The 14,311-nt window shown below is 40.7% G+C and overlaps 1 protein-coding gene across 1 annotated transcript; it reads right to left on the reverse strand.

Annotated features, from left to right (window-relative positions):
• Positions 1-4,179: 4,179 nt before the first annotated feature.
• LOC128734580 (uncharacterized) lies at positions 4,180-6,437 on the reverse strand. Its single transcript, XM_053828847.1, has 2 exons — positions 6,309-6,437; positions 4,180-6,031 (listed from the first exon to the last, which is right to left on the reverse strand). Exon 2 carries the CDS (start codon positions 6,008-6,010, stop codon positions 4,304-4,306), a length of 1,707 nt encoding a protein of 568 aa, XP_053684822.1. The 5' UTR covers positions 6,011-6,031; positions 6,309-6,437; the 3' UTR covers positions 4,180-4,303.
• Between the last annotated feature and the right edge of the window lie 7,874 nt (positions 6,438-14,311).

Below are 14,311 nucleotides of genomic sequence, written 5' to 3' on the forward strand. Positions count from 1 at the left end.
ACCATGCTCAAACCAATGAAACATCCTACATGTTTAATGGTAATGGTGGCATTTCCACACCATGGAGCTCAGGAAGTTCTGATTCCTACAGTATCCATTTTAACCTGACAGCACCGTACTGTCCGTACTATACACCGAATGTTTCATGAAGGGGCTGTAGAGGTAACTCCTTAGGCAAGGAGCGAAAAAAGCTGCACGCAAGTGCAAGAAATGCAAAAGATGGTAACTTTTATGTTGGCGACACGGTATTAATGCGAAGCTTAGAGCTGGGATCAACACAACCAAACTTTCAAGGGAAAGAGTTGGAAGTTGCCGGTATGCAGGCGAGTGAGATTGCTGCCAACTCAATGGAAACTAGGAGGGAGTATGCATGGAATGGAACGCACGCCAAAAGGTTTGTTCCGAACATGCTACGTGGTACAGATGTTCGACTTTAAAGCAACTGGCGAATCACTGCTGGCTCCCCAGCGCTGACATGGCCGAGGAGCGAAAGGGGACAGATTTAGAGCCAGAGTTCGCTCATGTTCAAGGAGTTTCTGCAGGAAACGTAAATCGCCCCGAAGACGGCGGAGCGCTCCGGGAAAATATAAAGATTCCGAACTGAATCAATAATTACTTTCTTTGTGCAATAACAATACTATGGAGAATGCTCTTCAAGTATATAGTATCGAATGTTATCGAAGACTGAGTACAGTTCTTAATTTGGGGAGGGATGTACTGGAGTCATCTGCGAGATATAACACACCTTGCACCGTTAGATACAATACATTGGATTAGGTGCAGCGTATCTCTTATGTGATGGTTATCGAGAGAAAGAGCGTTTGACAGCCGAGCAGAGAATCGGCAGTTTACGGATAGACACGCGAGGGATCAGATCGGTACAGTAATACAATAACTTGACCAAATCGGAACGGCATATAACATCGCCGATCTAAACATTTGTCCTTTTACGAAAATGCTTGTATCGTCGCAGAATAATGACTTAGTGCAGCCAGCCGGTAATTCAGGAAGATCAGATGTGTATATGTTATGCAGGATTGGGCCCAAGATCGAGCCTTGAGGCACACCTGCTTTAACAGGTAATTTATCAGATTTAGAATTCTGATAGACAACCTGTAGAAATCGATCAGTTAAATTATTTTGTAAACTTTTTACAATGTAAATTGGAAAGTTAAAATTTAGCAATTTCGTGATTAAAATTTTATGCCAAATACTGTCGAATGCGTTTTCTATATCTAGAAGAGCAGCTCCAGTAGAATAGCCGTCGGCTTTATTAGCTCGTATCATATTAGTAACTCTGAGCAATTGATGATTAGTGGAATGGCCATGTCGAAAACCAAATTGTTCATCTGCAAAAATTGAATGTTCAGTAATGTGTGACATCATTCTGTTAAGAATTATTCTCTCAAATAATTTACTTATGGAAGGAAACAAACTAATTGTTCTATAGCTTGAAGCCTCCGCCGGATTTTTATCTGGCTTCAAAATAGGTGTAATCTTAGCAGTTTTCCATAAGTAAGGAAAATATGCTAATTTAAAACAGTTATTAAATATTTTAACCAAAAATTGATAAGTGATTTCGGGGATTTTTTTTAATTAAAATGTAAAATATCCCATCATCACCAGGAGCTTTCATATTCTTGAATTTTTTGATAATTGAACGAACCTCATGCAAGTCAGTTTCAAATACATACTTCAAATACTCCAAATTTGACACTTTTGGAAGCGTTGACAGTTTTGGAAGCGCGATGTTATCCTCTGACAAATACATAGCCAGGGATAGCACAGCGCATCCCCTCGGGGTAATCATTACATGGGTCGTCATTAATGGCATCGTCCTTAGGTAGCCCAGGATTAATGGTCTTTTTGGAACTGTCTGGAATAACAGGTATGCTGGAGTTTCCGGCTAAGACCGAAGCCTATTTTTTTCCTGCCCTAGCTTGTACGGGTAGACAATTCACAGGATCTGCTCTAACTACCGGTGCAATCGGCTCACGTTTTGGAAACTTAGGATTCTGTTCACCCTGATTTCTTCGCTGCAAAATAGCGAATAGGACAATCAAAAGAATTACTTTTATGATTATTACCACAATTAGCGCATTTGAATTGATTTTGTTCCTTCACTGGACAATCGTCCTTTTTGTGAGAAGGACTGCCGCAAATCATGCACTTGGAGTCTAAGTGACAAGTTTTTTGTGCCGTGCCCATATTTTTTACATGAGCGACACTGAGTTAAATGAGGAATATTTCCTCCAAACTTTTTGTATAGTTCCCACTTTACACGTACGTGACATAAAACACGTGCCTTTTCTAAAAACTTTAAACTGTTTACCTGGTTTCGGTTAAAATGAGCCAGGTAAAATTGCTGTGAAACGCCCCAAAGCGGAATCGTTTGGCACATTATGTAACGACACATTCCAAAGCAACGAGGAAAGGAAACAATAAAAATCATACAAACATTTCTGATCTATACAGCCAAAGATTGTCCACTAAATAGAATTTTTAACATTTTTCATTAATCATCACCAAGCGCGAGGCTCCCCTGATGCGCGAGGTTCTGTTCCACCGTCCGGGTTTGCCGGCTCTGCCTGGCGGAAATTCGTATGTTCTGTTTTGCTGTGCACCATTTTTTTGATGCAACACAAAGAGGAGCAGGACAGCAGAAGTTTGCCTTTCTAAGTAGGACCACACCACGGAGTGTCTCGTGATGGGTTTGTCATCTTAGCTTTAGTACCGAGACCGTGACAACACATTTCTTCATTCAGCCGCCCGCTCCGGATCAGACGCTGTCGTGGGCTGAGGGTCCTAACCCGAGGGTCCAGATTCAATCCAACCTGTTACGAGTTTGCTAGTGGAATGAAGAATACGATCGAATCGACAAACTAATCCGTCGGAATGTAGAATAAACATAAAGCTGTTAGTCTTTCCAAAAAGACGATCCTCTACGATGTAATCAACGATATCAGTAACGGAACCGGATCTGTTACCAACGCTCGTTACCTATGCGACAATGGTATCCGAAAGATATGAATTTTAAATTATGACAGCAACTTCAAATAGGCGATTGCTTGGATCAATTGAATTAATAAAATAAAATATTCAATAACAAAAATGTCATATTGTGACCAGTATAATTGCCATTTTTTTCTATTGAAATTATTCCAAAGTTGCGTTTAATATTGTTACTGGTTTTTGTCGTAAACCCATAAAACTTAAAATAGGCTTGAGAATTCGACAGATTTGACGAATTCAATAGCATCGATGAGTCCTCTGTCCTCTCGGTATGGTCTGCATTATTGCATCGTTCGTCATACGAACGATTTTGCGAGCCAAACTCTACTGGTTCAGCGTTTCAATCACGGCGGTGTTGGTCTTGTTAGCTTTCTGCTTTTTCGGCACACATTGTGGGGGAATAAACCGACCGGTTTTCCAATTATATCTTTTTAGCAGCGTCGACTGACTTTCCATCTCTTTGGTGAAGGTAGTTACGCGGTAGAAACCGTTTGGATTCAGTTTGCCATTGTTCAGCGTGATGTGCCCTTTAAAGTCGGGCGCTTTGAAGTGATTGCACACAGGCAACCGGAACGCGTGCGGCCTCGGTTGCGTTCCCACGTATAGTTTATTCGAGGGTCTAACGGGGCTCTCTACGGGGGGCTTGGGCTTGGGCCAGCATCCCTTGGTTACTGGTGTAACATTGATTTTCCTCTTATACTTTGTTTTATTCTTCTTTTTGGTTTTTGTAGAAATGGTAAGGGCGGCTGGCTTAATATTTTGCAGAATAATTGGAATACTGATCGGTTGCATCAAAGATAGGAGTGGTGCAGGTTTTGCCTCCTGTAAAGGTTCTGAATTTGACGCATTGACTGGTGCTACACTACTTTCCGCTGTCGTGCCTAACGTATCTACCTGAATTTCATCACCTGCAGCAGTAGCCATAGTAAATACCTGGAAATGGAGATGTACGTCGTCAGTAGCCAGGAAGTAAACGATAACTAATATTGTAGAATTTATTATCTGTTCAAACGTGGATGGACCGAAGAATGGAAGCTTATACCGTAGCCGTAGCAAAATCCAGCGGCTGTCTCAAATCAAAGAACAAACCAAAAGTATAAGCTAGCCAACAGTATTATAGAGGGTTTTCTTTGCAATTGATTAACTGACTCACACTGCCATTTGGCTCTTAGGGTCATAGTTTATTTGAAGTTATCTGGGTCATTATTGAGTGGAACCAATTATATATATATGTACGTCAATTATTAGCGATAGAAGTTATGTCCGGTGATACATTTTAAAAAGATTGCTTTCAGAAAAAGCCTGCTCTTGAGGAATTATTGTAGAATGATCGGCCTCCCATCCGATTGTTCGAACCGCTGCCGAAGTTGTTGGCGCGTCGCGATCCCGGTCGATCGAAACTGTTGCCGCCTCGGCCGTTGAAGCTGTTGTTGCTTCTACCGTTGAAGCTGTTGCCGCTACGGTTGTTGCCTCTGTTGTCGTTAGCGGCGAGGGTGCGATTCAGTTGCGCGAACAGATTGTCAACCAAACTCAGGGGACGACTGTTGGATTGGCCGCCGCCGCTACCGCCGCCGCCGCCACCGCTACCACCATTGCTACTGAATGAATTCGAATTACCACCCCAGTTATTGCCGTGCGAACCGGAATTGAACTGGTTACCGCCGTAACTGTCAAAGTTACTCCTCCTTGGAGGACTGGGCGCACGATTAAAGGTCGTTTGCTTGGACATATTGTTTTCCCAAACGGGAACAAAAGTCCGTCTCGGTGGGTTATATCTTCTAGATGCAACTGGAGCAGCTCTCTGCGGTGGAGCAGTTGAGCCCTGCAACGGCGCAGCTGGCTTTTGCACTTTCTCAACTTTAATTTTGTTGAATTTGTAGTTCAGCTCGAAGCCCAACTCGCGAACAATTTTTGTAGATGCAGGATCCATGGTAAATTTCAATTCAATCACTTTGCCCGGAGCTTCATTTCTGCCGAGGATCTTCCAGTTAGATGTACTGAGGCCATCGTTCTGACACTCTACGAAATTCAAGATTTCTTCATTGCTATTCTGACGGCTGTCGGTAAAGTGACCAACGTACGTTTCGATTCTGAGAATGCTCTTCTCATTAACAACCTTCACAGAAGCATCTTTCCACAGTTCCAATTTTGGTACGTTTTGCTGGAGGAACTTAACGGTTGGTTTGTCCGAGCAAAGAACTCGTAAATAACCGTTAACAAACACACAGTCCTCAAAACGTGGCTTAAGTTGCGCGTCTTTTTGCTGCGTTACTTGCTTAAGGATGCCAGATTTTATCTTGCTAGACTGCTCTCTCGTGAGAACCTGTGCCGGGTGATCGGATTTGACGACGGCCATGGCGATCACACTTGGTACTGGCTTTCTATTAGCGGGCAGGCTAAATGCCGTAGGCGCTCTTGGGCCGTCGAATCTACCAAATCTACCACGTCTGGTGGTATCCATCGGCTTGCGGGCCTGTGCGATAGCTTCTTTCTCATCATAACCGTTCCTGAGCAACCAGGCAAGTCGTTTTTTCGCTGCTCCGGTAAGCTTTTTACGTTCTTCTTCGAAGTCGAACTTGGCTTTCGGCTGCCCTTTGGTTGCAACGTTGGGTTTAAGGGGCTCTTGGGCCAAACGAGCAGCCTCATTGCGACTATAACCTTGGCCTATCAACAATCGGAATCGTTTTCTGGCCACGGTAGAAAAGCGAGGGCGTTCTTTTTTCGCACCGTTAGCCTTCTTCGACTCGTCAGTCGAAGCTTTAGCTTCCGTACCCGCAGGCTTGGATTCGACGCCATTCGCAGCAGCCGCGGGCTCAGTTTCCATTGCCGTTGGCGCTGTTTCGGCGGAAGAATCGGCCTTTTTATCGGCATTGGGAGCGGACTCCACGGAGGGCTTGGCCTCTGGCTCACTCTTGACTACCGTTTCCTTCTTAACTTCCGATGCTTGGGGCGCATCCGGAGCTTTTGTCACGCTCGATTGGTTCTCAGTTGCACTCATACTGAAAACCTAGTGGAATAGCTGCAGTATACAGAAAAAATTTAGTTATAATTACAGGTTTATTAAACGGCAAAAATCAGTAAACGGTAGAACAAACTTAAACTTCTGCGAGGAAATGTGCCTCAGTATCGATTAGTTTGCACCTGACGCACTCGACATTTTTTCAGCACTTTTTACCGTACAGACGAAGGGCGTTAAAAATGGCGTCGTAAGCCATTATAATGCTGGTCATGGCGACCATTAGAAAAAGATGATTTTAAGACGAAAAACAGAAGTAATTCATACGAAATCAATTCACCTTTGAAAAGTAGTAAGTGGTTAATCGAGTAACTTTATATTTATCCCTCAGAGAACGACGCTATCCACAGAAATTCTGCTTGAAAAGAATTTTTCACTGAAATGAACGACGTGTACGTACAGCTCCGGCGAATGAAGAAGAACGAATGGAAAATGGAGAACTGGGCTGGGATGGGATGGGAAAGGTAAAAGATATTTATCGATATCGTCGGTAATATCGCTTAATTTTTGGTATTACCTTCACCAAAGGGTTTCCAACAGCAGTGATTACTACGCACCTTCAAAAATAGTTACCTTTTGTCGAATTTGTTTATTCAATCCGGGTTGAAACTCGATGAATTTTATCTGTCGGATAGGAGCAAATGAACACAAAAAGTTCATCCAGTTCCAATCCGGATTGAATAAACAAATTCGACATTTGTTTCCCGGTTAGGCGCGTCTGGCAGAAATCGAACTAAAATCTGGCACCGGAAAACTTTTTCTGTCAGACATTCTGCCGGATTTCTGGCCGCCATTACCCATGAAAATTAGCAGAAATGCAACATCCGTTTCGGGCAGAAATTTCACCTTACGGTTTTTCTGCCGGATGTCTGTTCGATTTCTGCCAGAGGTTTCGAATAAAAACCGGTTTTGTACCGATTCAGCTTTCCCTCCTTTTTTGGAGAATAGCAGCAGCGGACTGCAGCAGCAAGAAACGTGCAATATTGCGCTCTTCACACTCAATTGGACTGCACAGTTATTAAGTGTAACCTTCAAAACTGTGATGAAAAGTGTGCTACTGATAATATCGCTAGTAATCTTATATCGATAATACCATCAAACTTTATCGTCATGGAAGAATATCAAAAATTGGAGGGTTTAAAGTGAAATCATCTTCTTGATTTGTTATTATTTTAACATTTTTGTTCTATTTCTTACGTATTTTTGCTTATATTGCCATATTATCGTTATTAATTATTAACGATAACGAAACTTTATCAATAATCGTTATAGATTTTGACCGACATTTCCCATCATTACAACTCTCCCATCTGAGCTGACATTTGATTTAGCAGTGGCGCCAGTACCAGTAGTAGGGAAAGCAAATAGTATTTAATTTTTCATTTATTTCATATATGCTGCATATTTATTCAAGTTATGAATTATGCGTGGAATTATGTATTTAGAAACTATTTTTATATTATTCTTTGCGTCGATAACAACTCTACGTAAGCATTAGAATTTAAATAGAAATCAACCAAGATTCATGGTTTTTTCCCACGAAATTTTGGCAACTTTTCTCACCTACAAAATGTGTGACTGATGGACAAGTGTGTTCAAAATCCAACTTTCAATGCAAAGAGCAATACGCAAATAGTGTTTTTAATAATGCTAATTTACGATAATGCTTAAACGCATTAGCAATGTTTATACAAAAGTTTTAACCATGCGAATTGCTGATATACCGCTGTCTGGTATTAGCGATGCCGAGCTACAGCCAATATGGGGTTATGCGTTAATGCTTGTGGTTACTTGGGAAATTCGACATTAGTTTACCACTTCCTGCTCGAGGGGTGCTCTATTGTAGGATTACTCGTAGATTACATAAAAACCATTTACATACTTTTTGTCGATTACCTGGTAGTCTGTTCTCTGTGTTAGGGCACCTTCTACGGTGGTCTATGTTTAGATCAGAGTTATGCCAAATTTGAACCAGCGAAATTGAAAATAGAACTGGCGAAATGGTTCAATTCAGATCAATCCGCAGCGGCGATGTAAATATTTCCTGCTGCGAATCAACAAAAGGGTGCATGATGTAAATAAACCAAAGGATGGCTCGATTTCGCCTTTTCGTTTGTTTATGCCAGATATAAGAAATGCAACTCCAAGCGATAAAATCAAAGCAATTTTAGTTTAAATGAATTGATTAATGTATTTCACAATCAGTCTGCTGAAAAATTGGCGATAGCTTTATAAACTTCACCGTGTTCATTGTTTTTTTCCTGTCAAATGTCACTCCCCCGTACCTGCAAGATTTAAAACAACCTTCGCGCTGTTCCAAATCGAGTCAGAAATAGACCAAAAGTTATACGAGTTGTAAAAAATTTACAACTTCGCTCCGGTATAAAATTAGATTTACAACACCGGTGCGGAAACGTTTTTCTGCTTGGTCTAAAAATTTGGATCAAAGTAAGGATTTGGATCACCGTAGAAGATACCCTTATACCTGGCTTTATCATGTTCCATATTATTTTCTTACCTTTTGCCCGAAACTGCAAAGCTGATGAACCACTTTTCTCCTGCCTCAAAGTGTCACATTTGACATAAAGAGAATCGAGCGAAAAATGAAGACTGGTTCTGTTCGATTTCTGCCAGGCATCCGACTTTTTCGTAAGCGGGATAGCGGTGTTGCACTGTAATCAGAAATATATTGTGCATTGTAATATTCAGCTATTAGAAACCCCTTGGTAATCTTTGTTTTCAGTTGTAATCATTGCTTTTGGAAACCCTTTGGCGGTGACGACGCTTGTTTGTCGGCACGTCGGATTCGGATAACGGATATCGGATCATTACATTACTTGTACTTTCACTTTTCGTATTGGACTTTCCTCCGAGTTTTGCAGTTATTATTCTTTCTTATGAAATTGAAAACGTTCGGAAAGAAAACGTCTTTATTATTCAACTTTCACTCCATTTATCGCTGTAGGTAAGTTATTTCCGGATTATCCTAAGTGTGTCACTTCGAAGCAACTTACACGTCGGAATATTGCAACTTTTATACTTTCACTGCGATTTTTTAAATCGTTTTCGTAACTGAACTGCGTGTCTCTCTCAGCTATCCTTAGATTTTCGTCATGAATGAAACCGGAAATCCATTATTCGTGGATTGTACTCCCATAGGCTCTAATTTTTTGTCTCGGGACTTGTCTAGATTTCACATCCCACCTGTCTACTGCAAGAATAAGAAGGTAAAACTGAGCTACCGTAAAAGACAGAAACTGCGCGCCAAGGATACCAGGAAGCGAATTGCTCGGTTGCTCCGGCAGGGCTTTAGTGAACGATTGGCTGTCGCAATTGGTATGCGCAAGCGGTTCTGCCATCCCGCAGGTACGGCTGTAATAAGATCTGATCATCCAGTAAATATTCTCACTGAACCGGTAGCGGAATATATATATTTCGAAATTCAAAAAGAAGCAGCGCAGTGGTACGATGATCGTATTAAGCTGCACTTTCAAAAGGGTGAGTTTGTCGATGGCTTTTTACGAGTATTTTGTTCAAATAGAGCAACCGTAAAGTGGCTCAAAAAGCAAGTACCAAAAATGAAACTCTGGAATAACATTTCACTACGAGCTGTCGATCAGAAAAGTGTTACTCCGATCGACATATACGTCGGTTATTTTATCGGTGGTTGTAACTCTGGCAACGAAGAAATCTTAAATTTCGTAGAGCACCAGAACAATGGCCTTAATACGTCCCAGTGGACAATCATAGGACGCAAAAATGTAGGCAAAACTGTTGTCCAATTGAAAATTGCTATGGATTCGGCATCTGCTCAGATTATATCTGGCCGGGGCGGCAGACTGATTTACAAAGGCAATAGAATTAGTATGACCAAATACTTTCAGAGAAAGACATTTGTTCCAAACAATGAACAACGAACGGTCTCTGTTCCCGTTCCAGACCAACCCCCACAAAAAAGTATTTTGAATGTTGGAGGGCAGAACAGTGATAACAATGAAAGAAACTCGAATTCCTCTGATTGTAATGGTCATGCAGATGGAGCTGGTCTTTCAAGCAACAGTTCCTACAATTCGTCTGAAAATCTGACCATCCAACCGGATCGTCCATTTGTCGAATCCAACAGAAACATCAATATTAATAATGACCGGTACAAACGGGAGGAAATGGGCCCGACTTATGACTTTACCGATGATTCAGTTGATTTGGCAGACAACCAATTTTATTCTTTTTAACTCATTACTTCATAAGCAACCACGGATAAAATAGCCTATTACCTGTTTTTTATCGTTCATTATATATTGATATTCATTTGTTGTTTGTATCAAATACCTACATTTAATAATAAATCTATCAGAGCCAAGTATACCGGAGTATTTTTTAAACTTCAAAAATTCCGTTCGACCGATATCGGAATATCGATGCCGTCAAATTGTTCTGCTTCATACTTGACCATCTGAAGTATGAATTTACGCGTATTTGTTTTTGTTAGGAGAACAACGGTTAGCCCCTCAATACTGGCAGCACTTCCCTGCTTGCCGGTCTATTAAAGCTACAGTGTCTATTAACTAGTTACACGAGATTGCATCATCCTTTAAATCTGTAGGTGTTGACGGAATATTTCCAGCAATGCTTCAAAAAGGTGAAGCAGTCCTGGTACCGGCGCTCGTGCAGATTTTTAGGGAAAGTTTAAGATTCAAATACATTCCATCGAAATGGAGATCAGTTAAGGTCATCTTCATACCGAAAGCTGGTAAGAGAGACAGGACGAATCCCAAATCCTTCAGACCTATCAATCTATCTTCGGTTCTATTGAAGACAATGGAAAAAGTCCGGAAAGATTATGTCGATTCATGCAATCATATCCATTATCTGAGTATCAGTTTGCATATCAATCTGGTAGTTCAACAGTAACAGCACTTCATACGCATCTAGGTAAAATTGAGAAATTTCTTTCAGTAAAGCAAATTGCACTTTGTTCTTTCCTGGATATTGAAGGAGCTTTCGACAATACTTCCTAGTCATCTATGAAAGATGCTATGAAACAAAGAAAATATAATACGCACACAATCGACTGGATTCATACCATGCTGGCAAAAAGAGAAATCATTTCTGAGCTTGGAGGGTCCTCTATGACAATAAAAGCAATGAACGAATGTCCACAAGGAGGAGTTCTTTCACCACTTTTGTGGACTTTAGTTGTAGATGATCTACTTAGGAGTCTAGAATCTGAAGGTTTCGAAGTTGTCGGCTTTGCAGATGACCTTGTCATCATGGTGAGAGGAAAATTTGATAACATAGTTTCGGAAAGAATGCAACAGGGAAAACAAATAAAATTTAGTGAACAGGTAAAATTCTTAGGTTTAATTCTGGATGCAAAGCTAAACTGGAATGCAAATCTCGACGTAGCGACAAACAAGGCAGTCAGTGCATTGTGGCTATGTTCAAAAACCTTCGGAAGGAAATGGGGCTTAAAGCCAAAAATGATAATGTGGATCTACAGTATAATCAATCTATACCTATAAAGAAGGATTTCTGTCTGTCTGTCTGTCTGTCAGTCTGTCTGTCTGTCCGTATGTTCCTTATAGAATCGAAAACTACTGAACCAATCGGCATGAAAATATGCATGTAGAGGTTTTTTGGGGCCAGGAAAGGTTTTAGTGATGGTTAGAAACCCCTCCCCCCACTAAGAGGGGGGGCTCCCATACAAATGAAACACAAATTTCTGCTTAACTTGACAACTAATCAAGCAAATAGAACACAATTTGGCATGTGGGTGTTTTCGGTGACAAGAATTTATTCTATGGTAAATTGAGACCCGTCCCCTCTTTATAAGGGAAATTATAACTCCTCTCCTCTTTAAAAGGAAGGGCTTCCATACAAATTTCCTCATAACTCGAGAACTAATCAAGCAAATGGAACCAATTTTGGCATGTGAAGGTTTTCGAGGGCAAGAATATTTTCTATAGTAAATTAGGACCCCCCCCCACTTTGAGAGGGGGAGCTCCTGTACCAAAGAAACACAATTTTCCTCAACTCGAGAAGTAATTAAGCAAATGGAACCAAATTTGGCATGTGGGTGTTTTTGGAGACAAAAATTTTTTCTATGATGAATTGGGACCCCTCCCCGTTTTAGGAGGGGGGGATCCTATACACATGAAATACAAATTTCCTCATAACTGAAGAACTAATCAAGCAAATGGAACAAAATTTGGCATGTGAAAGTTTTCGAGGGCAAGAATATTTTCTATGGTAAATAAGGACCCCTCCCCACTTTAAGAGGGGGGGCTCCTATACAAACGCAATACAAATTTCCTCATAACTCGAGAACTAATCAAGCAAATGGAACAAAATTTGGCACGTGGGTGTTTTTGGAGACAAAATTTTTTTCTATGATGAATTGGGACCCCTACCCACTTTAGGAGGGGGGCTCCTATACAAATGAAATTCAAATTTTCTCATAACTCGAGAACTAATCAAACAAATGGAACCAAATTTGGCATGTGAAAGTTTTCTAGGGCATGAATATTTTCTATGGTGAATTAGGACCCCTCCAAACCTTAAGAGAGGGGGCTCCTATACAAACGAAATACAAATTTCCTCATAACTCGAGAACTAAACAAACAAATGGAACCAAATTTGGCACGTGGGTGTTTTTGGAGACAAAAATTTTTTCTATGATGAATTGGGACCCCTACCCACTTTAGGAGGGGGGGCTCCTATACAAATGAAATTCAAATTTCCTCATAACTCGAGAACTAATCAAGCAAATAGAACCAAATTGGGCATGTGGAGGTTCCTGGAGGCAAAAATATTTTCTATGGTGAATTAGGACCCCTTCCAACTTTAAGAGGGGGTGCTTCTACACAAATGAAATACAAATTTCCTCATAATTCGAGAACTAATCAAGCAAATGGAACCATATTTGGCATGTGGGTGTTTTTGGAGGCAACCATTTTTTCTATGATGAATTAGGACCCCTTACCTTTTTAAGAGGGGGGGCTCTCATACAAACGAAATACAAATTTCCTCATAACTCTAGAACTAATCAAGCAAATGGAACCAAATTTATCATTTGGGTGTTTTTGTAGGCAAGAATATTTTCTATGGTATATTTTCTATGGATTTCCCCACTTTAAGAGGGGGGGGGGCTCCTATACAAATGAAAAACAAATTTCCTCATAACTCGAGAACTAATCAAGCAAATGGAACCAAATTTGACATGTAAGTGGTTTTGGACGCAAGATTTTTTTCTATGGTGAATTGAGACCCCTCTCTTCTTTAGAAAGCGAGTTATGGCCCATCTCCCCTTTAAGAGGGTGGGCTTCCATACAAATGAAATGCAAATTTCCTCGTATCTCGAGAACTAATCAATCAAATGGAACCAAATTTGGCATGTGGGAGTTTTAGATGGCAGAAATTTTTTCTATGGTGAATTAGGACCCCTTCCAACTTTAAGAGGGGGTGCTTCTACACAAATGAAATACAAATTTCCTCATAATTCGAGAACTAATCAAGCAAATGGAACCATATTTGGCATGTGGGTGTTTTTGGAGGCAACCATTTTTTCTATGATGAATTAGGACCCCTTCCCCTTTTAAGAGGGGAGTTCCCATACAAATGAAATTCAAATTTCCTTATAACTTGAGAACTAATCAAGCAAATGGAACCAAATTTGGCATGTGGGAGATTTTGGAGTCTTGAATTTATTTTACGATAGTTAGAGACCTCTCACCCCTGTGGTAGGGGGATATGGACTCTCATACAAATAAAACAGAAATTTTTGCGAAACTCAAAAACTAATCGAACTCGGGAAATTCGAGACTCTTCCATAAAACATTAGTCAATACAAGACCACAATAACTATCTATAGTAACACTAGATCATTCAGGACGAGACGGTCGCGAGTGTTGCCGGTGACCCGCCGTCGGAAGCGCCGTCCACTGGGGGGCTTGCAAAACTCGAGATTGTGGCAAAGATCATCCGAAATTCATGATTATGTACAACACAGGTTAATTTGTGGCAATACGAAGTTTGTCGGGTCAGCTAGTATATATATATAGAACGCCAGTGTCGCTGCAGTGCGCGTGGTAAACATCACACATGTTCAGATAATGTATTTACATTATATATGCAAATGTATGTGTGCCTGAGATTCATTAAAAGGGGAATCTCATTGTCAAACTTTTACAACCAGTTAGAAATTTCAAATATGGCTGCCAAGTAATGTGATTGGAAACTTCGCTTGCTTCAGATTTCTGAAAAAATCGGTGTAAAAGGGCGCAG

The sequence above is a fragment of the Sabethes cyaneus genome, chromosome 2, assembly GCF_943734655.1.
Source record: "Sabethes cyaneus chromosome 2, idSabCyanKW18_F2, whole genome shotgun sequence".
Lineage (NCBI taxonomy): Eukaryota > Metazoa > Arthropoda > Insecta > Diptera > Culicidae > Sabethes > Sabethes cyaneus.